This window comes from Chiloscyllium plagiosum, unplaced genomic scaffold (genome assembly GCF_037043375.1).
Source record: "Chiloscyllium plagiosum isolate Xiang-an unplaced genomic scaffold, Cpla_swu_hap1 HiC_scaffold_24, whole genome shotgun sequence".
Classification (NCBI taxonomy): Eukaryota; Metazoa; Chordata; class Chondrichthyes; order Orectolobiformes; family Hemiscylliidae; genus Chiloscyllium; species Chiloscyllium plagiosum.
Genome location: NW_028270162.1, coordinates 31739604 through 31766361, shown reverse-complemented (window position 1 = coordinate 31766361; position 26758 = coordinate 31739604). Strand labels below are relative to the sequence as shown.

Below are 26758 nucleotides of genomic sequence, written 5' to 3'. Positions count from 1 at the left end.
AACCAGAACTGAACATAATATTCCAAGTGTGGTCTAACCAGGACTCTGAAGAGCTGCAGCATAACCTTGTGCGGCTCTAAGATTCAATCCCCCACTAATGAAAGCCAACACACCATACGCATTCTTTATAATGCTACCAACTTCGGTGGCACCTTTTGAGGGTTCTATGGACATGGACTCCAAGATCCCTCTGTTCTTCCACACTGCCAAGAATCCTGCTTTTCACCTTCTATTCTGCATTCAAATTCAACCATCCAAAGTGAATGATTTCACACTTTTCCAGTTGAACTCCATCTGCCATTATCAACCCAGCTTTGCATCCTCGTTGCAACCTACAACAGACCTCCACAATATCCACAACTCCACCAACCTTCGTGTCATTGGCAAGTTTACTAACCTGCCCTTGCACTTCCTCATCCAAGTCATTTATAAAAATCACAAAGAGCAGAGATCTTCCAGAACAGATCCCTATGGAACAGCACTGGTCACCCAGCTCTAGGCTGAATACTTTCCATCTACCACCACCCCCAGTCTTCTACGGGCCAGCCAATTCTGTATTCAGACCGACAGATTTCCCTGTATCCCATGTCTCCTTACTTTCTGAATGAGCCTACCATGGGGAACCTTATCAAATGTCTTGCTAAAATCTATATACACCACATCAGACACTTAGTATCATTCACTTTATTTTATTGAGGACATCACCTTAAAAGACAAATGCTACACTGATCTATTTCATTCAAACTTTCGAATGAATACAAGGAGAAGTGCTTCATCATGACTTAATTCTCAGGGCCCTCTTCGAATTATAGAAACATTTTTTTTTCCGCCAGGTAATGGATTTATGCAAGGATTTTCTGCTGGATTCCTGTACCATGCTAGATCATTGAACAATCAATGAACATTTATCCAGCCAGCTGGACCGGTGACTACTAATGCTTTTCCATACCAATTAGTATGGTTGGGAACAAGCTTGTTTTCATCTTCTCAGAGTTGGAACCGCTGTCTGCACTGGGATATTGCTCAACTCCTAGTTAGCTGAACCAGTCTCTTCGGTACCTGCATTTTTTTTTTTAGCAGTTAATGGCTTCTATTTTCAGCTTTGTTGCTTCATGATTTGGACTGCTCGGGTTCACTGTAGCAGGAGTCACTGTTTTCAAAACAGGTTCACTCAGAGGTGGTTTTTCTTCAATTGGTTCTTGAAGCAATTTCAGAGAGTATTTATAATTATCCCTCCTGGCATTAGGCCTATAACCAAAGTCAACCTAATTTCTTGCCGCTGACTTTTTTTTTGGTACAATATTCAGCTCCACCAGCATCTGGGGACAATCCCAAATTCTGTTGAGTTGTTAAATACGTAAATGTGATGTTAAAATCCACTTCTGATTACTTTTAAATGTGGTCATTTATTGGTTTCTATACTGGTCTCTCACGTATGATTCTGTCCTCTTCCTTGTTTCCCTAAATTTATGTTGCTTCATATATAAGCAAATTGTGTAAGCAGAGGCAACCTTTCAAACAAATACATTTCCCTTCAACCCTGACCGGTTCCTGAATGGTTACTGATGCAAACACTTGGGAAGGATAAGATATGACAAGATAATTATTTTAAGGGTAGTAAAGATAAAAGAAACTGGGCAAAGAGGCTCTTATGGCACAGTAGCAGTGTCCCTGCCTCTGAGGCAGAAGGCCCAGGTTTAAGTCAGTGGCAGATGAAGTTTGATTGAGATAAATGCAAGGTGCTGCATCTTGGTAAGACAAACCAAGGCCGGGCTTTGTGCATGAGAAATCATATTTCACTAACTTGATTCAGTTTTTTGAAGAAGTAACGAAGAGGATTGATGAGAGCACCAGCTGTGAATGTGGCGTATATGGATTTCAGTAAGGCGTTCAATCAGGTTCCTCATGGTAGACTGGTTAGCAAGGTTAGATCACATGAAATCCAGGGAGAAGTAGCTACTTGGATATAGAACTGGCTTGATAGAGGGTGGTGGTTGCTTTTCAGACTGGAGACCCGTGACCTATGGTATGCCACAACGATTGGTGCTGGGTCCACACTGCTTTTTGTCATTTATATAAATGATTTGGATGTGAATATTGGAGATATGGTTAGTAAATTTACAGATGACACCAAAATGGGAGATGTAGTGAACAGCGAAGGAGGTTACCTCAGACGACAACAGGATATTGATCAGTTGGGCCAATGGGCTGAGAAGCGGCAGATGGATTAGGCGAACGCAAGGACTGCAAATGCTGGAAAAGCACAGCAGGTCAGGCAGCATCCGAGGAGCAGGAAAATCAACGTTTAACTTAAGTAAATGTGAGGTGCTGAAGTTGGAAAGGCAAATCAGGGCAAGACTTTTAATGGTAAGCTCCTGGGGAGTATTGCTAACAAAATGACCTTGCAGTGCGGGTTCATAGTTCCTACTGGAGTCACAGGTACCTGCACATAGAATAGTGAAGGCGGCATTTGGTGTGCTTGTCTTCACTGATCGGTGCATTGAGTAAAGGAGTTGGGAAGTCATTTTGTGGCTGTACAGGACATTGGTTCAGCCACTTTTGGAATATTGCATGCAATTCTGGTCTCCCTCTTATCGGAAGGATGTTATGAAACTTAAAAAGGTTCAGAAAAGATTTATGAGGACGTTGCCAGGGTTGGAAGGTTTGAGCTATAGGGAGAGGTTGAATAGGCTAGGGCTGTTTTCCCTGGAGTGTCAGAGGTTGAGGGGTAACCTTATAGAGGTTTATAAAGTAATGACGGGCATGGATAGGGTAAATAGACAAGGTCTTTTCCCAGATTGGGAAAGTCCAAAACTAGAGGGCACAGGTTTAGGGTGAGAGGGGAAAAATATAAAAGGGACCTGAGGGGTAATGTTTTCATGCAGTGGGTGGTGCGTGTACATTATAAGCTGCCAGAGGAAGTGGTGGAGGCTGGTAAAATTGCAACTTTTAAAAGGCAGCTGGATGGGTATATGAATGGGAAGGGTTTAACGGGATATGGAGCAAATGGGAATAGTCTAATTTAGGATATCTGGTTGGCATGGACAAGTTGGACTGAGGGGTCTACTTCCATGCTGTATATCTCTATAAATCTCAGAGTTCCACACCTAATAGGGCCTGGGGAATGATAGTGAACAGAGAATGAAGGGTTCAGATATATAGTTCCTTGAAAATAGCATCAAAATGGTGAAGGAGACACTTTGCATGCCTGCCTTCATTGGTCACAGCATTGAGTACAGGAATTGGGATGTCATGTACAGGACATTGTTGAGGCCACTTTTGGAGCACTGTGTACCGTTCTGGCTGCCCTGCAAAAGGAAGGATATTATTAAATTGGAATACAGAAAAGATTTAGAAGGATGTTACCAGGACTGGAGGGTTTGAGTTATAAGGAAATACATTAAGAGCAACAGGGTAAAGAGAGGATACGGTCTCTTAAAGATCAAAGAGATCATGTTTGTGTTGAATCCCAGGACATGGGAGAGATGGATATTTCTTGTTGGCTTGCACTCTGGAGAAAGAAATGGAGTCTAGAGAATGCAGATAAATAAACTTTGATGTTTTAAAAATAGCTCACATTACACAAGTGGAAGTTTGGGAGGCACGGTGGCTAGTACTGCCTCACAGCGCCAGAGACCCAGGTTCAAGTCTGTGTGAAGTTTGCACATTCTCCCAGTGTTGCCGTGGGTTTCCTCTGGGTGCTCCGGTTTCCTCTCACAGTCCAAAGATGTGCGGGTTAGGTGAATTGGCCATGCTAAATTGCCTGTAGTATTAGGGGAAGAGGGGAATGGGTCGTGGGTGTGTTGCTCTTCGGAGAGTTGGTGTGGACTTGTTGGGCTGAATGGCCTGTTTCCACACTGTAAGTAATCTAATCTAAAGAATATAAAAGGTGGATAAATCTCCAGGACCTTATGCATTGCATCTCAGAACATTGTGGGAACCAAGGGAGGAAATAGTGCAAATATTTCTGTAAGGGGTCGCACAATCTATAACTACTGGTGAGGTGCCTCATGACTGGAAGGTGGCTAACATTGTACCTTTGTTTAAGAAAGATTGTACGGAGAAACCAGGGAATTATAGACCTGTAAGTCTGACTTCGGTTGTGGGTAAATTGTTGGAGGTGATTATAAAAGATAGGATTTATGGACATTTAGAGGGGCAAAAATTGATTAGGAATCACCAGCATGGATTTCTGCAAGGAAAATAGTGTCTCACAAAATTTGATTGAGTTTTTTTGAGAAAGTTACCATAAAGATTGATGATGGCAGTGCAGTAGATATTGTTTATCTGGAGGCGAAAGTGAGGACCGTTTATTTGGATTTTAGCAAGGCTTTTGACAAGGTTCCGCATGATAGGCTAATTAATAAAAAGTTAGGTCACATGGGATTCAGGGTGAACTTGCCAATTAGATACATAATTGGCTTAATGATAGGAGACAAACAGTAATAGTGGAGGTTTGCTTTTCAGAATGGGGGCCCGCAACCAGTGGTGCTCCACAGGGATTGGTTCTGTGTCCTCTTTTGTTTGTCATTTATATTAATGATTTGGATGAGAATATAGAAGGCATGGTTAATAAGTTGGCGGACAACACCAAAATTGGTGGCATATAGACAGTGAAGAAGGTTTTATAAGATTACAAAGGGATTTTGATCAAATGGGTCAATGGGCTGAAATATGACAGATGGAGTTCAATCTGAATAAATGAGAAGTATTGCATTTTGGTACAACAAACAAGGGTAAGGCTTATACAATTAATTGTAGGGCCATGGGTAGTGTTGTAAAACAGAGGGACTTGGAAGTTTGCATCACATATAGACAGGGTGGTTAAAAAGGCATTTGGTACGCTTGCCTTCATTGCTCAGTCCTTCGAGTTTGGAGTTGGGAAGTCATGTTGAGGTTATATAGGATAGTGGTGAGGCCTCTTCTGGAATATTGTGTTCAGTTCTGGTCACTGAGTTACAGGAAGGATATTACTGAGCTGGAGAAAGTTCAGAAGAGATTTACCAGGATGTTGCTAGGTGTGGAAGGTTTGAGTTATAAAGAATGGCTGGATAAGCTGGGACTTTTCTCACTGGAACATAGGAGATTGAGTGGCAACCTGATAGAAGTTCATAAAATAATAAAAGAGAAAGTTAGAATTAATGGTAGTTGTTTTTTTCCTGGGGTGGAGGATTTCAAGATTAGGGGGTACATTTTTAAGGTGAGAGGGGAGAGATTTGAAAAACGATATGAGGGACAAATGTTTTTACACAGAGGCTGGTTTGCATATGGAATAAACTTCTTGAGGAAGTGGTGCATGCGGGTACAACATTTTAAAAGACATTTGGATAGATACATGAATAGGAAAGGTTTGGAGGGAAGTGGGCCAGGAGCAGACAGGTGGGATAGTGTGGTTTGGGATTATGCTCGGCCTTGACTGGTTGGACCGAAGGGTCTGCTTCCATGCTGTATGACTCTACGAGAGGTCGGAACCTTTCTCCCTGAAGTGAATGAGGTTGAGGGGTGACCTTATAGAGGTTTATAAAACCATGAGGGTCATGGTTAAAGTGAATAGCAAAGGTCTTTTCCCTCAGTTAGGGAAGTTCAAAACTAAAGGACATAGGTTTAAAGGAAAAACATTTGAAAGAGACCCAAGGAGCAACATTTTCACACTGAGAGTGGTGTATATCTGGAATGAACTGCCAGAAGAAATGGTAGATGCACATACAAATACATTTAAAAGATGTTTGGACAATACATGAATAGTTAAGGTTTGGAGGGATATCGGACAAATAATGGCAATTGGGACTAGTTTAACATGGGGAACCTGCTCGGCATGAATGAGTTGAACCAAAGAGTCTGTTCCCATGCTATATGACTTTCGACTCTATGTTCAGAAGTCAAAACAGTTTGAGATCAATTGGCCACATGACTGTTTTGTAATTCCACAACTGTGCTGTCATTCAGTGAAAGTTCAACCAGTGGAACTCTATTATTGACTGGTACAATGTTGTTTTCAGTTTTTATACTGGCTATCATTGCTGCTGATCAAGTTAGACAAACAGAACAGGCCTGCTCAGTTCTGCTCGTGCAGCCACTGTTACCTTCTATGAAGATTCTGTTTATGGTTCTGGCTGCCAAACTGAAAAATGTCTTTGAAACCTCTGATTTGGATCCTGGACTACAGGTGGATACTTCCTGCACTGTTTTCTTTCTGAAGGGATTTGGCATCAACTGTAGCTCTGCACCAAAGTCACTGATAAACATCTTCTTAGCTTCCTCTTGGATTTCTTTTAGCCATATTTCATTTCCTTGAAAATCTTCATTAAGAGCAATTAGCTTCTCACCAAAATAAAACTTCAGCGTGTTATCAGTGTCACCAATGGGATGGCTTCTCTTGAAGCCATGATGCTTGGAGGATCCTGGACAAGCCGAGTACCGAGCAGCCAGCCAATGTCCTTAAGGGAAGGAAACTGCATTCTAACCTGCTCTGGCTTACATGCGGTGAGGGACGGGCAATAACTGCTGACCTAGCCAGAAGGCCCTCATCCGATGAATGATTTTTTTTTTAAAAAAACCCTCACTCTCCGTCTTTGAGTAGCCCTGCAACCTGATGTGCCATCCAGCCCTTCAGTGGGATTGGGTACAGTCATCCCTGATGGACGGTTTCAATAAAATTCAGCCCATTTCGCATTGACCTAATACTTCCAGGCAATCTAAACTATGGCAATCAACATTTAGGACATGGCATGAGAAAATCAGAACTAAATGTTTTTTTCACCTTTCCTCAAAAATAGCACCCACATTCTATCGTCTCCACCATCATTTCACCATGCTCCCCAAATCACCAATTTGCTTCAGCTGCTGCAGAGATGATGCTGTAACCTGTCAACTCTTACAATAGTTCTTTGGAAAATTGTTATTCTGAGATACCACGAATATACTGAAAAGTCGAACCATTTCCTTTACCATTTCCTCTCAGCAAGGGTGAGGGACATTCATTACTTTTTTTTTTACAAAATCGTGTGCATGTTTGGTTTTATTAGAAACTGAAAGTCTGCAAATTCCCCCACCTACATGTACAGAGAAACAATAATTATCAAAGGGTCAATTTTTACGGTATATTAGCTTTGGATTTCAGGGAAAACAATGTTCACATCCTCCTCAAGGTGTTTTGGGAAATCTCCCCTAAACTTACTTTAAATCTTGCCATTTCAAAGTACATAAAATTGCCAACTGTTACACAATAGCTTTTGTTTTATATGCATACGCAATTGCAATAATCCCACCTATGCAGTAAAAAATAATGAGCTAATGTGGTTGCACTGTTGGCAAGGTTCAATTTAAGGTAACCATATTTCAGGAAACTGAAGAATGTTCATTTTGTAAATAACAGATTTGAATACAATGGAAACATTTATTGGTTCTCAAGGGGCATTACCACAAGATACTTCCAGTATGTTGTTAATATTTCACCAACTAAGTTTAGCAACCTTGAAACTCTTATTTAAAAAAAATAAATATTTTCTTGAAGGTACATCCATTCTATTCAAAATAATATTTTAAAAACCAAGCATCAAAATCCTCGGGAAATATGATGAAATCAAATGTCATATCCATTGTGTCATAGCATAATACGATTCTTTGTATATTTTTCCAAAGAGTGTATGAACTCCACCAATGTGAGGCAAATCACACAGAATCAGAAAACCTAAGAAAGTAAGACCCTAATCAATCTAAATTACTGAAAAATAACAGGCAATGTAAACTAAATGGTACATTTTTTAAAGAAAGTGGAGGAACAGTGAAACTTGAGGTACACACACGCGCGCGTGCGCAAGACTTTGGAGGCTGCTAGTTGAGAAGGCTGCTTAAAAACACATTTGGATCACTGGTTATAAACATAGACATGGAGTTCAAAACCAAGTTATGCTAAAACACAGTTAGACCTGAGGTTTACGGTGCTCAATTTCAGAAGGAAATCAAGGCCTTAGACTGGATGCAGATATATTTCCTAGAATGATACCCAGAAATGAGGAACTTTGAAGTACTTTAAAATAAATAACTGGGGAGTGGGAGGAAAAGAGGAGAAGGGAGAAAACAGATGAAGGGAGAAGTAAGTTAAATAGAAAGAGTAAGATAACAGAAAAGGGTAACAATACAGAGAATGATAATGAGTGTGCTACAGGAAGACAGTGTATAAGTTTAAGAGTGCAGCAACAGATAAGGTCAGAGTGTGGAAGAATGGTAAAAAAGACAGAATTCACGTCTCTGTATCCAAATGGGACCCAGCATTCATAGCAAAACAAAACAAGTTCTAATTTTTCCAATCAAGGCATAAGTGTGGTCTGATAGACATTACACAGATATCACTGACACCTAAATATCTGAAGCACAGCAAAGGGAATAGAAAGTAAATGAAAAAAATGGAGGAGGAGCTCGGTTATTAAAAACATAAGATAAGTGTGCTCGAGTCAGATGGCTTTGGCTTAGAACAGTAAGACATAGAATCAATTTTGGGTGGAGATGAAAGATAGCAAAGAATAAAAGGTTTTCTGTAGTAGTTTAAAAGACCCTCTCACAGTAACTTCATAGGGGGATAAAGTAGGCATGAAGGGAAACTATGGGCTTATAACATAGCTACTGCATAAGTCATTTTAATCTTCACATAGATTACAGGAAACTTTGCAAAAGTAACTTGAGTCCCTAGTATTTGGTCAGGACAATGGTAGTGCAAAACAACATAGAACCAACCAAGAATTAAGCTATTTCAGATCTGGCATTGTTTAATGAGACAACATCAACTAATGACCAAATACTAAAGGAGCCTTAAGACAACAGGGATCAGAACATGATAGAATTTCATAATCAATACCAGCAACAAAACATGCCTTAACAGTGGTGCCTCAAGCTTAAATAAAGGCAATTACAAGGGTATGTAGACAAAGACTGGGAAAACAGACCACAGAAAGGAAAAGATTTGCTGAAGTGAGAGTTGAAGGAAGAAACAGGCGAATAGGCAAGAGTAAAATGACTGGAGTGTTGAACAGGTATTTTTCATTAGTCTTTACAGATGAAGACACAAAAAGCATTCTAACAATAATTTTTAAAAAAAAAGAGGGGTTGAAAAAGAACTTTAAAACAATCACAATCGCAAGGGCAATGGTACTGTGAAAATTACTCAGACGAGAATTGAAATGCTCCCTTGACCTGGTGGCCTGCACCCTACAGACTTATATAAGCAGCTGTAGATATGGTGGTTGTAATCTTCCAAAATATATGAATTCTTGAAAGATCCCAACAGGGCTTTTGAAGAAAGGATGAAACATTGAAGGCCACCTCGGAAAGTTACCTTGGGAATGGCAAAGAAATCCCTGTAGGTGACCCTCTGGTCACAATTACATTGATAAGAACGGAACCAGGCATGGACAATCCCACTCTCAGCTGGACAACAGCAGAGAGTTTTGGGGAAGGATAGCATGGTTAACCATCTCAAAAGGATATGAGGAAGTCACTCAGCAAGCCATGCATCAACTCTTAAACTCACCCAGATCAAGAAACTAACACAACAGAAATTATGGAATTCCATAACAGGGTATGGAAGATATAGAATGCATGGAAATAGATGGTGACACCTTGCAAAATGTCCATATTACAGAGGAGAAAGTACTGGATATCTTGAAATGCATAAAGGTGGATAAATCCCCAGGATCTAATCAGGTATACGCTAGAACTCTGCAGGAAGCTAGAAAAGTGATTGCTAGGACTCTTGCTGAGATATTTGTATCATTGATAGTCACAGGTGAGGTGCCGGAAGACTGGAGGTTGGCTAACGTGGTGCCATTGTATAAGAAGGGTGGTAAGAACAAGCCCGGAAACTATAGGCTAGTGAGCCTGACGTCGGTGGTGGGCAAGTTGTTGGAGGGAATCCTGAGGGACAGGACGTTCATATATTTGGAAAAACAAGGACTGATTAGGGATAGTCAACATGGCTTTGTGCGTGGGAAATCATGTCTCACAAACTTGATTGAGTTTTTTGAAGTAACAAAGAGGATTGATGAGGGCAGAGCAGTAGATGTGATCTATATGAACTTCAGTAAGGCATTCGACAAGGTTCCCCATGGGAGACTGGTTAGCAAGGTTAGATCTCACAGGATACAGGGACACCTAGCCATTTGGATACAGAACTGGCTGAAAAGTAGAAGACAGAGGGTGGTGGTGGACTGTCGTTTTTCAGACTGGAGGCCTGTGGCCAGTGGAGTGCCACAAGGATCGGTGCTGTGTCCACTACCTTTTGTCATTTACATAAGTGATTTGGATGCGAGCATAAGAGGTACAGTTAGTAAGGTGGCACAGTGGTTAGCACTGCTGCCTCGCAGCGCCAGAGACACGGGTTCAATTCCCGACTCAGGCGACTGACTGTGTGGAGTTTGCACGTACTCCCCGTGTGTGCGTGGGTTTCCTCCGGGGGCTCCGGTTTCCTCCCACAGTCCAAAGATGTGCAAGTCAGGTGAATTGGCCATGCTAAATTGCCCGTAGTGTTAGGTAAAGGGGTAAATGTAGGGGTATGGGTGGGTTACGCTTCGGCGGGTCGGTGTGGACATGTTGGGCCGAAGGGCCTGTTTCCACAGGGCCTGTAAGTAATCTAATCTAATCTAATGACACCAAAATTGGAGGTGTAGTGGACAGTGAAGAAGGTTACCTCAGATTACAATAGGATCTTGATAAGATGGGCCAATGAACTGAGGAGTGGCAGATGGAGTTTAATTCAGATAAATGTGAGGTGCTGCATTTTGGGATTGGAAATCTCAGCAGGACTTATACACTTAATGGTAAGGTCCTAAGGAGTGTTGCTGAACAAAGAGACCTTGGAGTGCAGGTTCATAGCTCCTTGAAAGTGGAGTCGCAGGTAGTTTGGATAGTGAAGGCGGCGTTTGGTATGATTTCTTTTATTGGTCAGAGTATTGAGTACAGGAGTGGGAGGTCATGTTGCGGCTGTACAGGACATTGGTTAGGCCACTGTTGGAATACTGCATGCAATTCTGGTCTCCTTCCTATCAAAAAGATGTTGTGAAACTTGAAAGGATTCATAAAGGATTTACAAGGATGTTGCCAGGGTTAGAGGATTTGAGCTATAGGGAGAGGCTGAACAGGCTGGGGCTGTTTTCCCTGGAGCGTCAGAGGTTGAAGGGTGACCTTGTAGATGTTTACAAAATTATGAGGGGCATGGATAGGATAAATAGACAAAGTCTTTTCCCTGGGGTCGGACATAGGTTTAGGGTGAGAGGGGAAAGATATAAAAGAGACCTAAGGGACAACGTTTTCACACAGAGGGTGGTACATGTATGCAATGAGCTGCCATAGGAAATGGTGGAGGCTGGTACAATTGCAACATTTAAAAGGCATTTGGATGAGTATATGAATAGGAAGGGTTTGGAGGGATATGGTCCGAGTGCTGGCAGATGGGACTAGATTGGGTTGGGATATCTGGTCGGCATGGACATGTTGGACCGAAGAGTCTGTTTCCATGCTGTCCATCTCTAAGACTCTAAAATTAAAATAGACACAAATACCATAAAATGTGCTTGCCACTCAATTCTATTTACTCATAACAAAACCTGATCTCTGCTTTTCTAACTTCCTTTGGTCTTTTAAAAAACAAGCTCCTTAAAAACTCTCATGTCGATCAAGTTCTGAGTTGTCGTCTGTAATATTTTTTAATGTGACTCCCTGTATCATATTTTATTTACAATGCGCCTGAAGCACCTTTGGACACAAATACAAGTTGTTGATGTTTCTGTAAACAAGGCAAAACTATTCCCATAGGTATAAGGTTAAATAACAGAGGATAAAGTAATTAGAAAAAAAACAAGGGATAAAAAAACTAAAGAAAACTTTACCTAATGTGCCATTAATAAGCTCTCACAAAGGCCTCAACATTACTCTTAACAATTGTATCTGGGCTGCTCTATATGACTGAATTCATTAGAGGCAACTGAACCTGGCATCTAGAATGGGTTGATAAAGAATGAAGCGCCCTCTACTGATTTGAAGTTGCCTGATTGACAACACGAAATCCATTCTTCTCAAACTTCAGAGGCACAATTTTTTTTAATTGATGGTAAACGTATTAGCTGTTATAAAAAATGAAGCAAATTACATTAATGCTTAATCAGTTCATAGAAATAGTCCATGTTGAAGAGCACCACCTTAAATGTATCAAGTGGTTCACCTCAAATGATACAAATCTTGATCTGAGCAAAAGACATCTTACCGTGGCAATAGCAGCTGGTGTGATAACAACACTAGGCTGGCTACCTGCACAAGCCAGTACTCTTTCATGTTTTAATGGGCTAGAAGTCACAAGAACAGCACTGGAACCTGCAAAAGAAAATAATTTTTTTCCTATTTTATGCAACATCTGGAAAGGCTTCAGTTCAACACTATTTTCAACTATCGCTTTTTATTCAAAAATTTTAAAAGTTCCACTGGTAAATCGAGACAAAGTATGGAGTTTGTTTTAGTTTAACTCTGTAAGGTGATCAGATCGCGAGCATCATAGAATCTCTAGTGAGGAATCAGGTTCTTCAGCCAACAAGTCCAAACTGACCCTCCGAAGAGTAACCCACTCAGACCCATTTCCCTACAGTTACCCCTGACTAATGCACCTAATCGACACATCACTGAACATTATGGGACAATTTAGCATGGCCAATTCACCTAACCTGCATATCTTTGGATTGTGGGAGGAATCCAGAGCACCCTGAGGAAACCCATGCAAACACGGGGAGAACGTGAAAACTCCACACAGACAGTCGCCTGAGGCTGGAATTGAACCCAGGTTCCTGGCCCTGTGAGGCAGCAGTGCTAACCACTGAGCCACCGTGCCGCCCAAAGGTACCAAAGCTTCAAACTTTTCTAAACTAATATTTTCCTTGTGTTGCTCATCAATTAAATGTAAAAAAAACAGTTGTTAGAACTTGTATGAAAAAGAAAAATAAACAGCACAATCAGATTGAGTAACTTGCATTTTAAATGAATTGAAGACTACAATAAAAACATGATTTTTGAGACATCCCATATACATTTTCTATATTATAAATAGCCTCTGCATTAAAAGGAAGAAAGCATTCCGTGTTAGGATGAAGTGAATAGATTAGGTAGGTCAGGAATGACAAATCCAGAGGTAGTTTGCAATGAAACTGCCCATATTGCCACTTACCCTAAAGCTTGCACTCTATTCAATTTTACAAACATATTTGGCACAGAATCCACTGAATATTTAAAAGAAAATCAGTTCCTCCCTTTCACTTTAAAACACCATGCTTAAGAGGGTGAAAGGAATGCTATCCTTTATTCCAGTAGGAATTGAACATAAAGGGAAGAATGTTATGCTTGAAGTTTGGACAGATTGGGCTTATTTTGCTGGAGTTCGAAGCATGAGCATTGATTTGATCAAAGCGTAAAACATTCTAAAGGTCTTAACAAGATTAATTTTGGAAAGAATGTTTCCTCTTGAGAGTGAATTCACAACCAAGGGTACGGTTTAAAAATTAGGTGTTGCCCTTTTGAGCAGATGAGAGTGTTTTTTCTCTCAGAGAATTTCCAAACTTCAGAAGCCCCTGCCTCTGAAGGCATTTAAGATGCGATTGTCAAATATTTTTTAGGTCGAGACAAACAGGTTCTTGTTAGGCAAGGGAATCCAAGGTGACCAGGGTGGAAACATGCAATCCATATGTACGCAGTTCAGCCATGATCTTATTGAATGGCACAGAAAGCTAAAGGGGTCGAATGGCTTACTTCAGTTCCTAACTTGTATGCTCGCATGTAGAAGCAGGCTGTTTAAGAAGCATATTCAATGCAAGGACTGAAGTCTAGAATCTAACTAGACCCTTGTAATTGCTGCCTGGTACTTCTGCAAAGAAAAAATACAACTGATACAAAATGGATATATAGACTCTGAAGGGCTATAAATTACTTTATCTAAGTAATTTGGTAGGTGGTGTATAATGTGGGAAAATCTGAGCTTGTCCAATTTGACAGAAAGAAGAGAAGCTGAATATTATTTAACATGAGTGAGATTACAGATGCTAAAGTACATAGAGGTTTGGGTGCCCTTATAAAAGAACCACAAAGATGGTTACAATCACAAGAATCACATACAGGCACAGCAAGTGATTAGGAAAGCTTGTGAAATGTTAGTCTGCAAAGCAAGGGAAGTGAAGTAGAAAATAGGTGAATATTGCTATAGCCCTACAGGGGGAAATGAGACTGCAACTGGAGGGCTGTGTTTAGGTTCAGTGTCCTTACATAACAAGGGATATAATTGCATCAGAAGCACTTGAGAGAAGGTTCAACTGACTGACTCCTGGAGTCAAGGCGGTTCTCTTGTCATACAAGGTTGAGCAGATTGGATCTATACTCACTGGAGTTTAGAAGAGTTGAACAGGGCAGTTCTTGAGAGAAAACTGTGTGGAAGTCTAGAACTAGGGAGTACAGTGTAAAAATAATAGATCCTTTTGTAAAGGAAGGATTGATGGTATGGGGAGTCTAGGACCAGGTGAACAGCATTAAAATCAGAATCGAGCAAGTCACTGAGCAAGGACAGAAAGTGTACTCTGGGTAGTGATCTTCAATATCCACACGAAGCGTGGCTTGGCAGCACCATTACTGACTGAGCTGGTCAAGTCTTAACAGGTACAGGTGCTAGACTGGTTCTGCAACATGTGGTGGGGGAAAAACATAATTCATTTCATTCTCACCAATTTGTCTGCTGTGTATGACAATATAGTTAAGAGTGACCATCGCACAGTCCTTATGGAGATAAAGTTGCATCTTCACATTCAGAATACCAGCCATTGTGCTATCACCATGTCAAATGGAATTGACTTCAAACCAATCTAGCAGCTCAAAACTGAGCATCTATAAGATGTTGAGGGCATTAGCAGCAGCAGAATTGTACTCATGGCTCAGTTATCCCCCACTCTATCATTACCATCAAGCCTGACAGTCAATCCTGGTTCAACAAAAGTGCAGGAAAGCACTCCAGCAGCAGCAACAGGCATACCAGAAATGGAGGTGTCAAACTGGTGCAGCTACCAAGCAGGACTACTTGCATGCCAATTTGCAGAAGGAGCATCTGATAGGCAGAACTGAGCAATTCCACAAGCACAGAGCAGGCCTAAGCTCAGTAGTTCTGCCACATCCAGTCATGAATGGTAGTGGACAATTCAACAACTTACAGGAAAAGGAAGCTCCACAAATAACTCCTTCCTCAATAATGGGGAAGTTCAACATGCACGAAAGATAAAGCCAAAGCAGCTGTAACAATCTTCAGCCAGAAGTGCTCAGTCGATGATCCATCTCAGCCTCTCCCAGATGTCCCCAGCATCACTCTTGTCAGTCTTCAGCCAATGTGATTCACTCCATGTGATATCTAGAAATGGTTGGAGGCTCTGGATACTACAGTCAATTTGTGCTTCAGAAATAAACAGCATGGGGTGGCACAGCAGCTCAGTGGTTAGCACTGCTGCCTCACAGCACCAGGGATCAGGGTCCAATTCCAGCCTTGGGCGATTGTGTGGTGTTTGTACACTCTCCCAGAGTCTGTGTGGGTTTCCTCCGGATGCTCCAGTTTCTTCCCACAGTCCAAAGGTGTGCAGCTTAGGTGAATTGGACATGCTAAATTGTCCATAGTGTTCAGGGATGTGTAAGTTAGGTGTATTAGTCATGGGAAATGACATGTAATGGGTCTGTGTGGGATACTCTTCAGAGGATCGGTGTGGACCTACTGGGTCAAATGGCCTGTTTTCACACTGTAGGGATTCTATGATCCCCATTTATGAAAAGACAAGAAAGGATTCTCTCTCAAAGGGTTATTAGATTTTAAAATTTTCTTCCCAGATAAAAGTGGAGACTGGGACGCATATTCAAAACTGTACTGGAAATATGTTTGTTCAAGGGAGTCGAGCGTCATGGGCAAGGATAGGGTGTGCAGCAAGAAAATGAAGTTACAGCCATAAATCAGCTCAACCCTGATTCTACTGAATAGTGGAGTTGGCTCAATGGGCCACATGGCCTACTCCTGCTCCTATTACTTAAAATCTTCACACTCATGCGTCAACTTGCTTTTGACATATTTCCAAACTATTATATCTACCATCTATCACATGGCTTGAGTCAGAATTTTATTGCGGCAGTTTATGCAAAGATAAATACTTATCTGCTTTATCCCTCACTTTTTTGGCCTTTCCAAACTATGTGCAAACCAGCAACTGGGATCTGTTTTCAGCACTCCGTCATGACTACACTTGAGCTGTTTGCTAAGCAGAAACAAATCTTGTGACTACTCAAACTCCTCCCCTCGTGCTGCTAGGTCTAAACTTTTGGTGATTCATGATGATAGCTATACTGCAGTTCCCCCACTTTTTTTTTAAAACAGCTTCCAATTAGAACCCATTGTGCAATAGATATAAATTGAAATAAATGGCTAATAAATAAGAAATCCATAATTGAGAAGTCTGTAATTGAAACAGAAGACTCTAATTATTGCACAAATTCAACCAGCAATTCATACAATGGAATTTAACACCGGTTAGACCTCCACTGCAGAAAAATAGATCCTAGAAACCAATCTCGTGAAAGGATGCCAAGGTATTGGAGAGGACACAGAATAGATTTAGCAGAACGGTACAAGGGACTTCAGTTATGTCATGGGAGTACAGAAGCTGAGCTGCTTCTTTAGGAACTTGGCCAACCTTTACCCCCTTCACTGTTGGGGCAGATTACCTGAAGGTGCTGGAAATATGGTTCCGAGGTGCCGGGATGCGTGCAAACCTTCAGGAGGAGCGTATCGCTGAGGTTAGGCTGAAACTGGATTTTTGGGAGCACCACTCCCTCTTTATTGTGGGTAAAAACCTTGTCATCAGGGTGTAAGGCACTCACTGTTGTTTTACATAGCACAGGTCTGCCTCTCAGAACCTGTGCTATTGCAGTCACCTGAGCCACCTTCCACTTCATCTGGAGGTCTGAGACCTTATCCGCAGGGACACCATGTACAAAGCTCTAGATAACATACCTTTGCGCGTGGCTACATCAAGCTGTGCTTAGACCTCAGTACGCAAACACCAAGTGTCACTGAGTGTTGCGAAGGACAGGACTGGCCTCATTGTAGCAGAATGCTCCAAGTGGGCGGCACAGTGGTTAGCACTGCTGCCTCACAGCGCCAGAGACCCGGGTTCAATTCCCGCCTCAGGCGACTGACTGTGTGGAGTTGGCACATTCTCCCCGTGTCTGCATGGGTTTCCTCCGGTTTCCTTCCACAGTCCAAAAATGTGCAGGTCAGGTGAATTGGCCATGCTAAATTGTCCGTAGTGTTAGGTAAGGGGTAAATGTAGGGGCATGGATGGGTTGCGCTTCGGCGGGTCAGTGTGGACTTGTTGGGCCGAAAGGCCTGTTTCCACAGACCTGTTTCTAATCTAAAAAAAAAGTATTCCATTGTGTATCACCTGCCCTTCGTGAAGAAATTTGCAAACACCTTTGACCACAAGTGCCTCAGGAAGTGGTCAGCATGTAGCATCCTCGAGGGGATGCTGGAAAAAGAGGGGGTGGATCCTGTCAGGTTGTTCCCCGAGCAGACTACCAAAGTCATTTGCCAGAATGCCTCATCAGCAGAACTTTCCAACAAGCACCAAGACATCACCTAGCAGGTGGTGAGAAGGGCACTTCTTGAGAAATCGTTCATGTATGCCTGAACTCCATGTGCCGCTGCACACTGCCCTCAAAGTGGCTGCGGGGGTGTAGAATGTATCTTGGCAAAGGAAGTCTGGAGAAAGATGCAGTGGTTTTTGTCAAGGTTTGCCCCGAGCAGCTCCATGACACAGGTCTCTGTGCTCTACGGTCTGTTCCCCAAGACGCACCAAGATAAACATCGACTATGCCTGGAGGATCATCAACTCGGTGAAGGACGCTCTTTGGTCTGCCCAAAAGTTGCTAATCTTCCAGAGCAAGGAGTTGGCATTGACTGAGTGTCTCAGACTGGCACATTCCAAGGTCCAGAACTACATGCTGAGGGATGCAATAAAGTTTGGGGCAGCTGCCATCAAGACACAGTGGGGAAGACCACCATCTCAGGTTTTTGTGCTGAAGTTAAATGGGGGTCCATTCAATTATCAGAACCTTCCAATGCTTCAAATGTATATAAATATAGTCTTATATAAGAAATAAATGCCTTTGGTTTGTTTGCTGGATACAGTCAAACTCCAATGTTTGTTTTGTTTCTTCATAGGCTACAGTACAGAACTGAACTGCTTTAATGACTATGTATATAAATGATTCGGAGATGCCGGTGTTGGACTGGGGTGTACAAAGTTAAAAATCACACAACACCAGGTTATAGTCCAACAGGTTTAATTGGAAGCACACTAGCTTTTGGAGCACTGCTCCTTCGGAGTGACAATCACCTGATGAAGGAGCGTCGCTCCGAAAGCTAGTGTGCTTCCAATTAAACCTATTGGACTATAACCTGGTATTGTGTGATTTTTAACTATGTATATAAAGATATTTTTATGAATCAGGTATATTTTTGATATCAAAAGAGAGAAAAAAAATGGGCTGCTCTCCATTCAGCAGAAAAGATTGATTTGATGAGTGCTCAAAATCATCAAAGGTTGTGACGAAGTAAAGAAGAACTGCCAATGGCAGAAAAGTCAGTAATCAAAAGACGCAGATAGCGAATCGGCAAATTTACCAGAGACAATGTGAAATTTTTAAAAAGTCAGCTCAGGAAATTGTTCAACAGAATGCACTGCTTGCAAGGGTGATGGAAGCAGCAGTACCACATTTCAAAAGTAAATCAGAAAAACTACTGGACACAAATTACTTGGAAAGAGCATGTAAAGAGCAAGTTGGGACAAGTTCAACCTCCTCAAAGAGCTAGCACAAGCACGATAGGGTAAAAGGCTTCCTTCTGGGCTATTTCATTCTGTGACAGCAATAGAGCACAAAACTGTCACCAGAAGTGACTACTGAGAACAAGCAGTATTGAGTTAATAATTGGCTTCCTGAAGTACTTCAGCATTGTCATGTTAAATCCAGAGAAGGCTTCACTTATCAGAACCCAGGTAAGTGGAGAAAGTTTAACAGTTTCAAATTAGCTGAAAGCTTTTTAAGAAGCCTTAATTATAGGTTGTGAGACACACAATGCAGAATGCTCAAACGTTGAGCCTGCAGCATTGGTCAACTGAAAGGTTAACAAATGGTGCTTGAGATAGAAGCTTTACTTTTTGCCAGAGATGGCAGAGATCAGGTACCTTGTTAAGCTGTTCCCTTTCCTAGTATTGGATTTGGTAAAGTCTACTGTGATTTAGATTTCAAATATCTAACTTTTTGACTTAACTAAAATTTACCAATCATCCTACTTTAATTCCTAGTGACTTCAAAAGAACATCTGATGATCTAGTATAGTTTCAACTCCACTTTCCTGTCTGCCCACGCACCCCAATAACTCTCAACTCCCTGATTAATCAAAAATCTAAACAGACATTGCTAGGGAAATTCAGCAGGACAGATTAGAGTCACTGGACTCAAACATTGACTTTGCTTTCTCCACAGATGCTGCCAGACCTACTGAGTTTCATCAGAGGGCCAATGCGGATGATTAGGATGTTAAGGAAGCCTGGGCTATACAAAGACGAGGCAGACAGCCCAAGAAAGCCTGGTCGCAGTTAGATTGGAGAGTGAAAAAATTTACATTAACACATGTGGATATCCAAGACTAGGAGTCAATTATAGTGGAGAAGCTTCCTCTTTTCAAAGGAAGGTTTACTTGATCTTTAAAACCTCAAGATACTTTGCTTGTTGTTAATTAACCATTGAATGTGATCCCTTGTCACCCTCACCAATAAACTTCTGTCATTTTCTTGGCTAGAATATCAGTATTGGAATTATGCAGGATTATAAGGGGACTGCACTTAATGGCTCAAACCTAAGTTAGCAAGGGTCAATCATCTGTTACAGATATGAGGAGGGGTTAAACTATGCCAGTTGACTCCAGAAACCCAAATATCCAGTTTAAGCTCCTGCTTTCCAAAGATAGGTTCCTTTCACAGGGCAGGAGAGAATGACAGCCTCAGAGCAATTTGCACTGCTCCACGTGGTGTAAACGTGAGCATGCATGGCTATCAGCACCCCTCAGAGTAGTCTACAAGGAAAACAAGCAGAAGTGTCAACAGATTGAGATGGACCACAGGTCTGTCATAGGAAGTGCTAAATACGCTCCAAGTGTCATGTAACACAGAAGGTTGACTGCCATGCACTCATGTGACTTTACTTTTTATTTTTACTTTACCTACCACTATATCTTGACAGGGTCTCGATAGGTGAGATTGACAGAGCCAGCTGACCACTTTGCCTCATATCACTTTAGCAAGCTTACTTCGGTGGCTCAGCAAGTAAAGGACCCCCACCTGCTGGGATCTCCTACACTGCCTCCTCAGCCTGACAATGGCAATGTTTGGCTCCCTAGCATAGGGGGTGGTGGTATGGCATGGCACCCTAAAGTGACAATCTTTGGGTATCTGCCTATCACGCCTTTTTGTCACATCTATTCTGTGACGACCCTACAGGATGTTGTATGTTTCAATCAACTCACTTCTTATTCTTCTGCACTCCAATGGACATAAGCCTAGCCGGTTCAACCTTTCCACATAAGACAACATACTTATGTCAGGCATTAGTCTGGTAAACCTTCTCTGAACAGTTTCCAGCACATTTACCATCCTTCCTTAAATAAGGTGATTAATATTCTACATTGTAATCCAGAAATAGTCTCAGTGGTGCCCTATGTAACTGGAAAATGACAGTCATAGAGTCAGAGAGATGCACAGCATAGTAACAGAGCCTTCGGTCCAACCTGTTCATGCCGATCAGATATCCCAACCCAATCTAGTCCCACCTGCCAGCACCTGGCCCATATCCCTCCAAACCCTTTCTATTCATATACCCATCCAGATGCCTTCTAAATGTTGCAATTGTATCAGCCTCCACCACTTCTTCTGGCAGCTCATTCCGTAACCGTACCAACCCTCTGCATGAAAAAGTTGCCCCTTAGGTCTCTTATATCTTTCCCCTCTCACCCTAAACCTATGCCCTCTAGTTCTGGACTCCCCTACCTCAGGAAAAAGACTTTGCTTATTAATCCCATCCATGCCCCTCATGATTTATAAACCTCTATAAGGTCATCCCTCAGCCTCCGACGCTCCAGGGAAAATAGCCCCAGCCTATTCAACCTCTGCCTAAAATAGTTTTACATTTGATTCTGCTTGCAATAAATGATAACGTTCTATCAATCACCTTTCTTAAATACTTGGTATATCTGCATATTAGCCTTTTGCGATATATTCCTTTGAGTAATATTCTTCTTTTATATTTTTTGTGCCAAAATGGACAATTTCACATTTTCCCACAATGTATCCCATTTGTTAAAGCTTTGCCCACTCACTAAAACAATCTGTCTTTTCCCTGAGGTGGGGGAGTCCAGAACTAGAGGGCACAGATTTAGGGTGAGGGGGGAAAGATATAAGAGAGACCTAGGGGCAACTTTTTTCATGCAGAGGTTGGTGCATGCATGGAATGAGCTGCCAGAGGAAGTGGTGGAGGCTAGTTCAATTGCAACATTTAAAAGGCATCTGAATGGGTATATGAATAGGAAGGGTTTGGAGGGATATGGGCCGGGTGCTGGCAGGTGGGACTAGATCGGGTTGGGATATCTGGTCGGCACAGACGGGTTGGACCAAAGGGTCTGTTTCCGTGCTGTACATCTCTATAACTCTATGACTCCAGTTTCCCACCCATCTTTGTGTTATCAGCAAATTTAGCAACCATTTCTTCCTCCCTTAATCTAAGTTATTTATATCTACTGTAAAAAATGGAGACCTAGCGCTGATCCCTGCAGTGCACCACTCATGAAATAAGACTACAATACCAACTTACCAAAAGGGAATTACATATTAATTTAAAAAGGAAAATTTGTAGAACTATGGCAGAGGGGCAAGGGAGTAGGAGTAATTACTAGCTCTTACAAAAAAACCGATAGAGGCACTTTGGGCAGAATTGCCTTCTGGGCTGATATCATTTCTACTTAATACATCATTTTGTCTGTACACCCAAAGATAGCATTCAGTTATACAACAGAATGCTCAAGCCCAGACTATGCATCACTTAGTAATGAATTCAAAAGAAATATTGTAACCAGCAAAACAAAAATAATTTTGGGAAATTAGTTTGCAATTGGCAAAATCCATTTCACAGAATCAGAGAAGTGTTACGACACAGGAGACTATTCAGCCTACCATTCTTGCACTGGCTTGTTAAACAAGCTTCATTACCTCGTGCCAAACTCCTACTTTCTCCCCATTCCTTTGGACATTGATTATTTGGCTGAAAGCAATGTATGCCCACTTGAATGCCTCAATTAAACCTGTCTCCACCCTACTTAATTCAACTTGCCTGACAAATCTGCTGTGTGGGACTGTATCAAATGGCTTCTGAAAGTTCATGTACACCATATCAACAGCATTACCTTTCTTATGCCTTTTTGTTAGCTCTTCAAAAACCTCTAGCATTATTTAAACATGATTGCCCCTTTAGAAATCCATGCTGACTCTTCCTAATCAACCACGTTTTTTCAACGTAACTATTAATTCCATCCTAAATAATTATTTCTAGAAGCTTCCCCACACATGAAAGGTAAACTGACTACTCTGTGACTGCTGGGCTTATACTTATGTTTCTTGAACAAAGCAATAATGTTCGCAATTTTCCAGCATTTTAGCCTCCCTCAAGGCAAGTGAAGACTGAAAGATTGTGGACAGTGTCCTTGTAATTTCTTCATTTCCTTCAAAACTTCCATCACTAGCACAGATTCTTTTAATTTCAGAAGGTAAGCAGCCTGAGATTAACCACCTTGATGAACAAATTGAGTGTCCATTATCCTACTTAAAAGTACAAATTGCAATAAACAGACGTCAAATTAAAGGTCAAAGTTTTCTTACCTGATGCCAAAAATTGGGCTAAGAAGGCATTTGGTGAAGGAGCAGGTGCTATGGGAACTGGGTCTGACTTCAATGTAGGACCAAATTTCTGGAGTTGTTTAGGAGGCCTATTTCCAAGCCCTGGAGAAGAGCCAGCTTTTGGTACAGCAAAAGGTGTAGAAACACTTGGTGGCTGCATAGTAACATTACAAGGCACTCCTTGTTGTTTTGTGGCAAGATGAAGATTCTGATTTTGGGTGAATGTAGTAGCAGCAGGAATTTGTGTAAACATAGATGAGGCAGTATGAGTAATCGCTGGTGGTGGTGGTGAAGCAGGCAAAGTAAACTTCTGATCCTCTGGTCTTACAAACAACTGGGTATTCAGAGACATGTCGGAAGGCACTTCAGACTTGACTGTTTCTGGTTGCTGGGTTTGGGGAGTCTGAGGTGTTAGTTCATCAGATGGAAACAGTAGCAAAAACGTCTGCTGGTTGTTTAGTGCTGTCTGTGGACGAAACTCTTGACTCTGAGGAAAAGCCGTGAAATTTGAACTACTATTGCCATTGCTGGTATTAACATGATCCATCACTGAAGGAGGACCAGGAGATGGAATTAGTTCCTCCTCAATGTTAACTGACGACATCGTGCCAGTTAGATTGCTAGCTGGCAAGATAGCTTCCTTGAAAAAACATAATTATATAGTAAATGACAAAAACTTTGATTGAGTGTAAGTGCTTAGCTGAAGATGGATTAAATTATTCCCACTACATAAATTAAATACAGACAATCTTCTGCCACTCCAAAATAATAGCAAAAGTAAAACTGATAAAGAACATAGTTCTTATTCACTGATTAGAGAACATAGAAGAAATTATTAGCAATGGCAAATGAATATTTAATATGTTTGTATTCATATCTGCATTTTAAGCAGGGACAGCAACCTGATTTATAAATAAAACAATATTTAGATAAGATTTTATTTTCTATTGCTAATACAACACCATTTGCAAGCTATCAGATAACAGGGCTGTAAAGAGGGAGTATTACAGACAAGTTGGGGAAGTCTGCCAGAGAAATTTAAAAATAGTCTGTAAAGGTCAAAATAAAATCCACCAGTTTATTACTCCTAAATCAGGATTATACTTTGTCTATAAACAGCACTGCTGCCCTGCTTTTGCTTTAATATCTCAATAATGTTTGAGTATTTTCTGGCATATTACACAAGTGTCAACAACCATTTTGTGATAATTAATAGAATCTTGTAGTCATATATCCCAAACCAACCTATCAGGAATATTATTGGAATGTCCTATATAACCTCTAAAAACATTTTAGATTTTATTTTAAAGTACAAGATAATTACTTTGATTATAAAACTAAAACAGCTGAGTTCAAAACCTTGCTGATCGAATGCTTCGATGATCCTTTCTTCCCGCTCCTCAGCTGACCCCTTCATTACTTTCTAAAATACATGAATCTGCAGTAAACTAAGAGGTGGGGCATGCTCAGATGCAATTAGAAGCTTTAAACTGTCACAACATATTTCACCACTGGGTGGTGCTAAAATTAACTACAAAACACTACAGTACTAGCTGAATCCAGGCACTGCACTGTCGACAAGTGCATATTAGCTCTCTCTGTAAAGTGTCACCAAATGAGGAAATCAGGTACTAAAACAATGTAAGCAAGATACTTAATTAAATCTCTAACTAATAGCAACACCTGAAATCAGATTTTTTTTTTAAAAAGGTCATCATTGCTGTTTATGACTTTCTGTTCAAAGATCAATATTACCTGGAGGTGAGTCACTATGTAGCAGACCAAAGTTACAATACATATGTGGTTGCACAAAACTTTAAAAGGCAGGGACTTCAAGACAGCATCTCTCCATTGCAAAACAAATTGGTTTAATGTTGGTCAATTCTAAAAATAGTATTGCTGCCATAGGTTTCATGCCTTAGGTATTGTCTGAGGCACAAAGTATTGATTAATCCTCCAAGTATTCTTATTTAAGTGCAGCCCTACTGATATCTGCATATGGTAATGTAAAAGGTCAACCTGTTATCAAATAATAGTAGTACTGGTGATCTGAATTGGATATTTACATCTTTTATAAATGGACATACCTTTTGCACTTCTGAAAGTGGGAACTTTGTGAGTTAAAATCACACAAATTATTAAGTATTTTCATGTCACAGCAAATGAACATACATAGCTAAGCTCAAATTTATTTAATTCAACTTGACTACTAATACAAAATAATGAATATTCCCACACGTTCCCCAACTTATTGAGGAATAGATTTTAACTCCTAATCTCATTGAGCCAGATTAAAATTCCATATTAGTTTTCTGTAATTCAGTGTTGCTCTGCCTGACTGCCTGTGTCTCCATCCCTATATTTCCTCTTTGCCAGAAAAGAATTAACTTTCCAACAAAGAAATGCTGACCAGATGATAGAGGCAAGTTAAAAAATTAAGGAAAATGAACACTACAGAAGGGATTTATATCAAATATACTTTTATTAAGTTTAAATAATGGATTCCTTTGCCCTTGTCCAGAAGTTCCAAACGTTTGGGTGATACATAGTTTCATAGTAATAGAAGCAGGAGTAGGCCATTTGGCCCGTCGAGCCTGTTTTGCCATTCATTAAGATCGTGGCTGATCTCCCCATCGTCTCAGCTCCTCCGAATAAGGAGGATAGTAAAAGCTTTTTTAGATATGTGAAAGAGAAAAAAATGGTTAAGACTAAAATTGGATCCTTGAAGACAGAAACAGGGGAATATATTACGGGGAACAATGAAATGGCAGAAGAGTTAAATTGGTACTTCAGATCTGTGTTCACTGGGGAAGACACAAGCAATCTCCCTGAGGTGACAGTGGCTGAAGGACCTGAACTGAAGGGAATTTATATTTGCCAGGAATTGGTGTTGGAGACTGTTAGGTCTGAAGGCTGTGAAGTCCCCAGGACCTGATGGTCTACATCCCAGGGTACTGAAGGAGATGGCTCTAGAAATCGTGGATGCGTTGGTGATTATTTTCCAGAGTTCGATAGATTCAGGATCAGTTCCTTCAGATTGGAGGGTGGCTAATGTTGTACCACTTTTTAAGAAAGGAGCGAGAGAGAAAGCAGGAAATTATAGACCAGTTAGTCTGACCTCAGTGGTGGGAAAGATGCTGGAGTCAATTATAAAGGATGAAATTACGACACATCTGGATAGCAGTAACAGGATAGGTCTGAGTCAGCACGGATTTATGAAGGGGAAATCATGCTTGACTAATCTTCTGGAATTTTTTGAGGATGTAACTCTGAAGATGGACAAGGGAGATCCAGTGGATGTAGTGTACCTGGACTTTCAGAAAGCCTTTGATAAAGTCCCACATAGGAGGTTAGTGAGCAAAATTAGGGCGCATGATATTGGGGGCAAAGTACTGACTTGGATTGAAAATTGGTTGGCTGATGGGAAACAAAGAGTAATGATAAACAGCTCCCTTTTGGAATGGCAGGCGGTGACCAGTGGGATACCGAAGGGATCAGTGCTGGGACCGCAGCTTTTTACAATATATATTAATGATATAGAAAATGGTATTAATAGTAACATTAGCAAATTTGCTGATGATACAAAGCTGGGTGGCAGGGTGAAATGTGAGGAGGATGTTAGGAGATTACAGGGTGACCTGGACAGGTTAGGTGAGTGGACAGATGCATGGCAGATGCAGTTTAATGTGGATAAATGTATAGTTATCCAC

General features: G+C 41.1%; 1 protein-coding gene across 2 annotated transcripts in view; it reads right to left on the bottom strand.

Annotated features, from left to right (window-relative positions):
• The window catches only part of mlxip (MLX interacting protein), a 118831-nt gene that overhangs the window by 35701 nt on the left and 56372 nt on the right, over positions 1-26758 (bottom strand). For both annotated transcript variants that reach the window (XM_088000054.1, XM_043715758.2), the window contains exons 9-10: positions 23031-23688; positions 12254-12360 (exon numbers count right to left, since the gene is read on the bottom strand). In XM_088000054.1, the coding sequence (XP_087856180.1) occupies positions 12254-12360; positions 23031-23688 (765 nt within the window). The remainder of the gene's footprint in view (positions 1-12253; positions 12361-23030; positions 23689-26758) is intronic.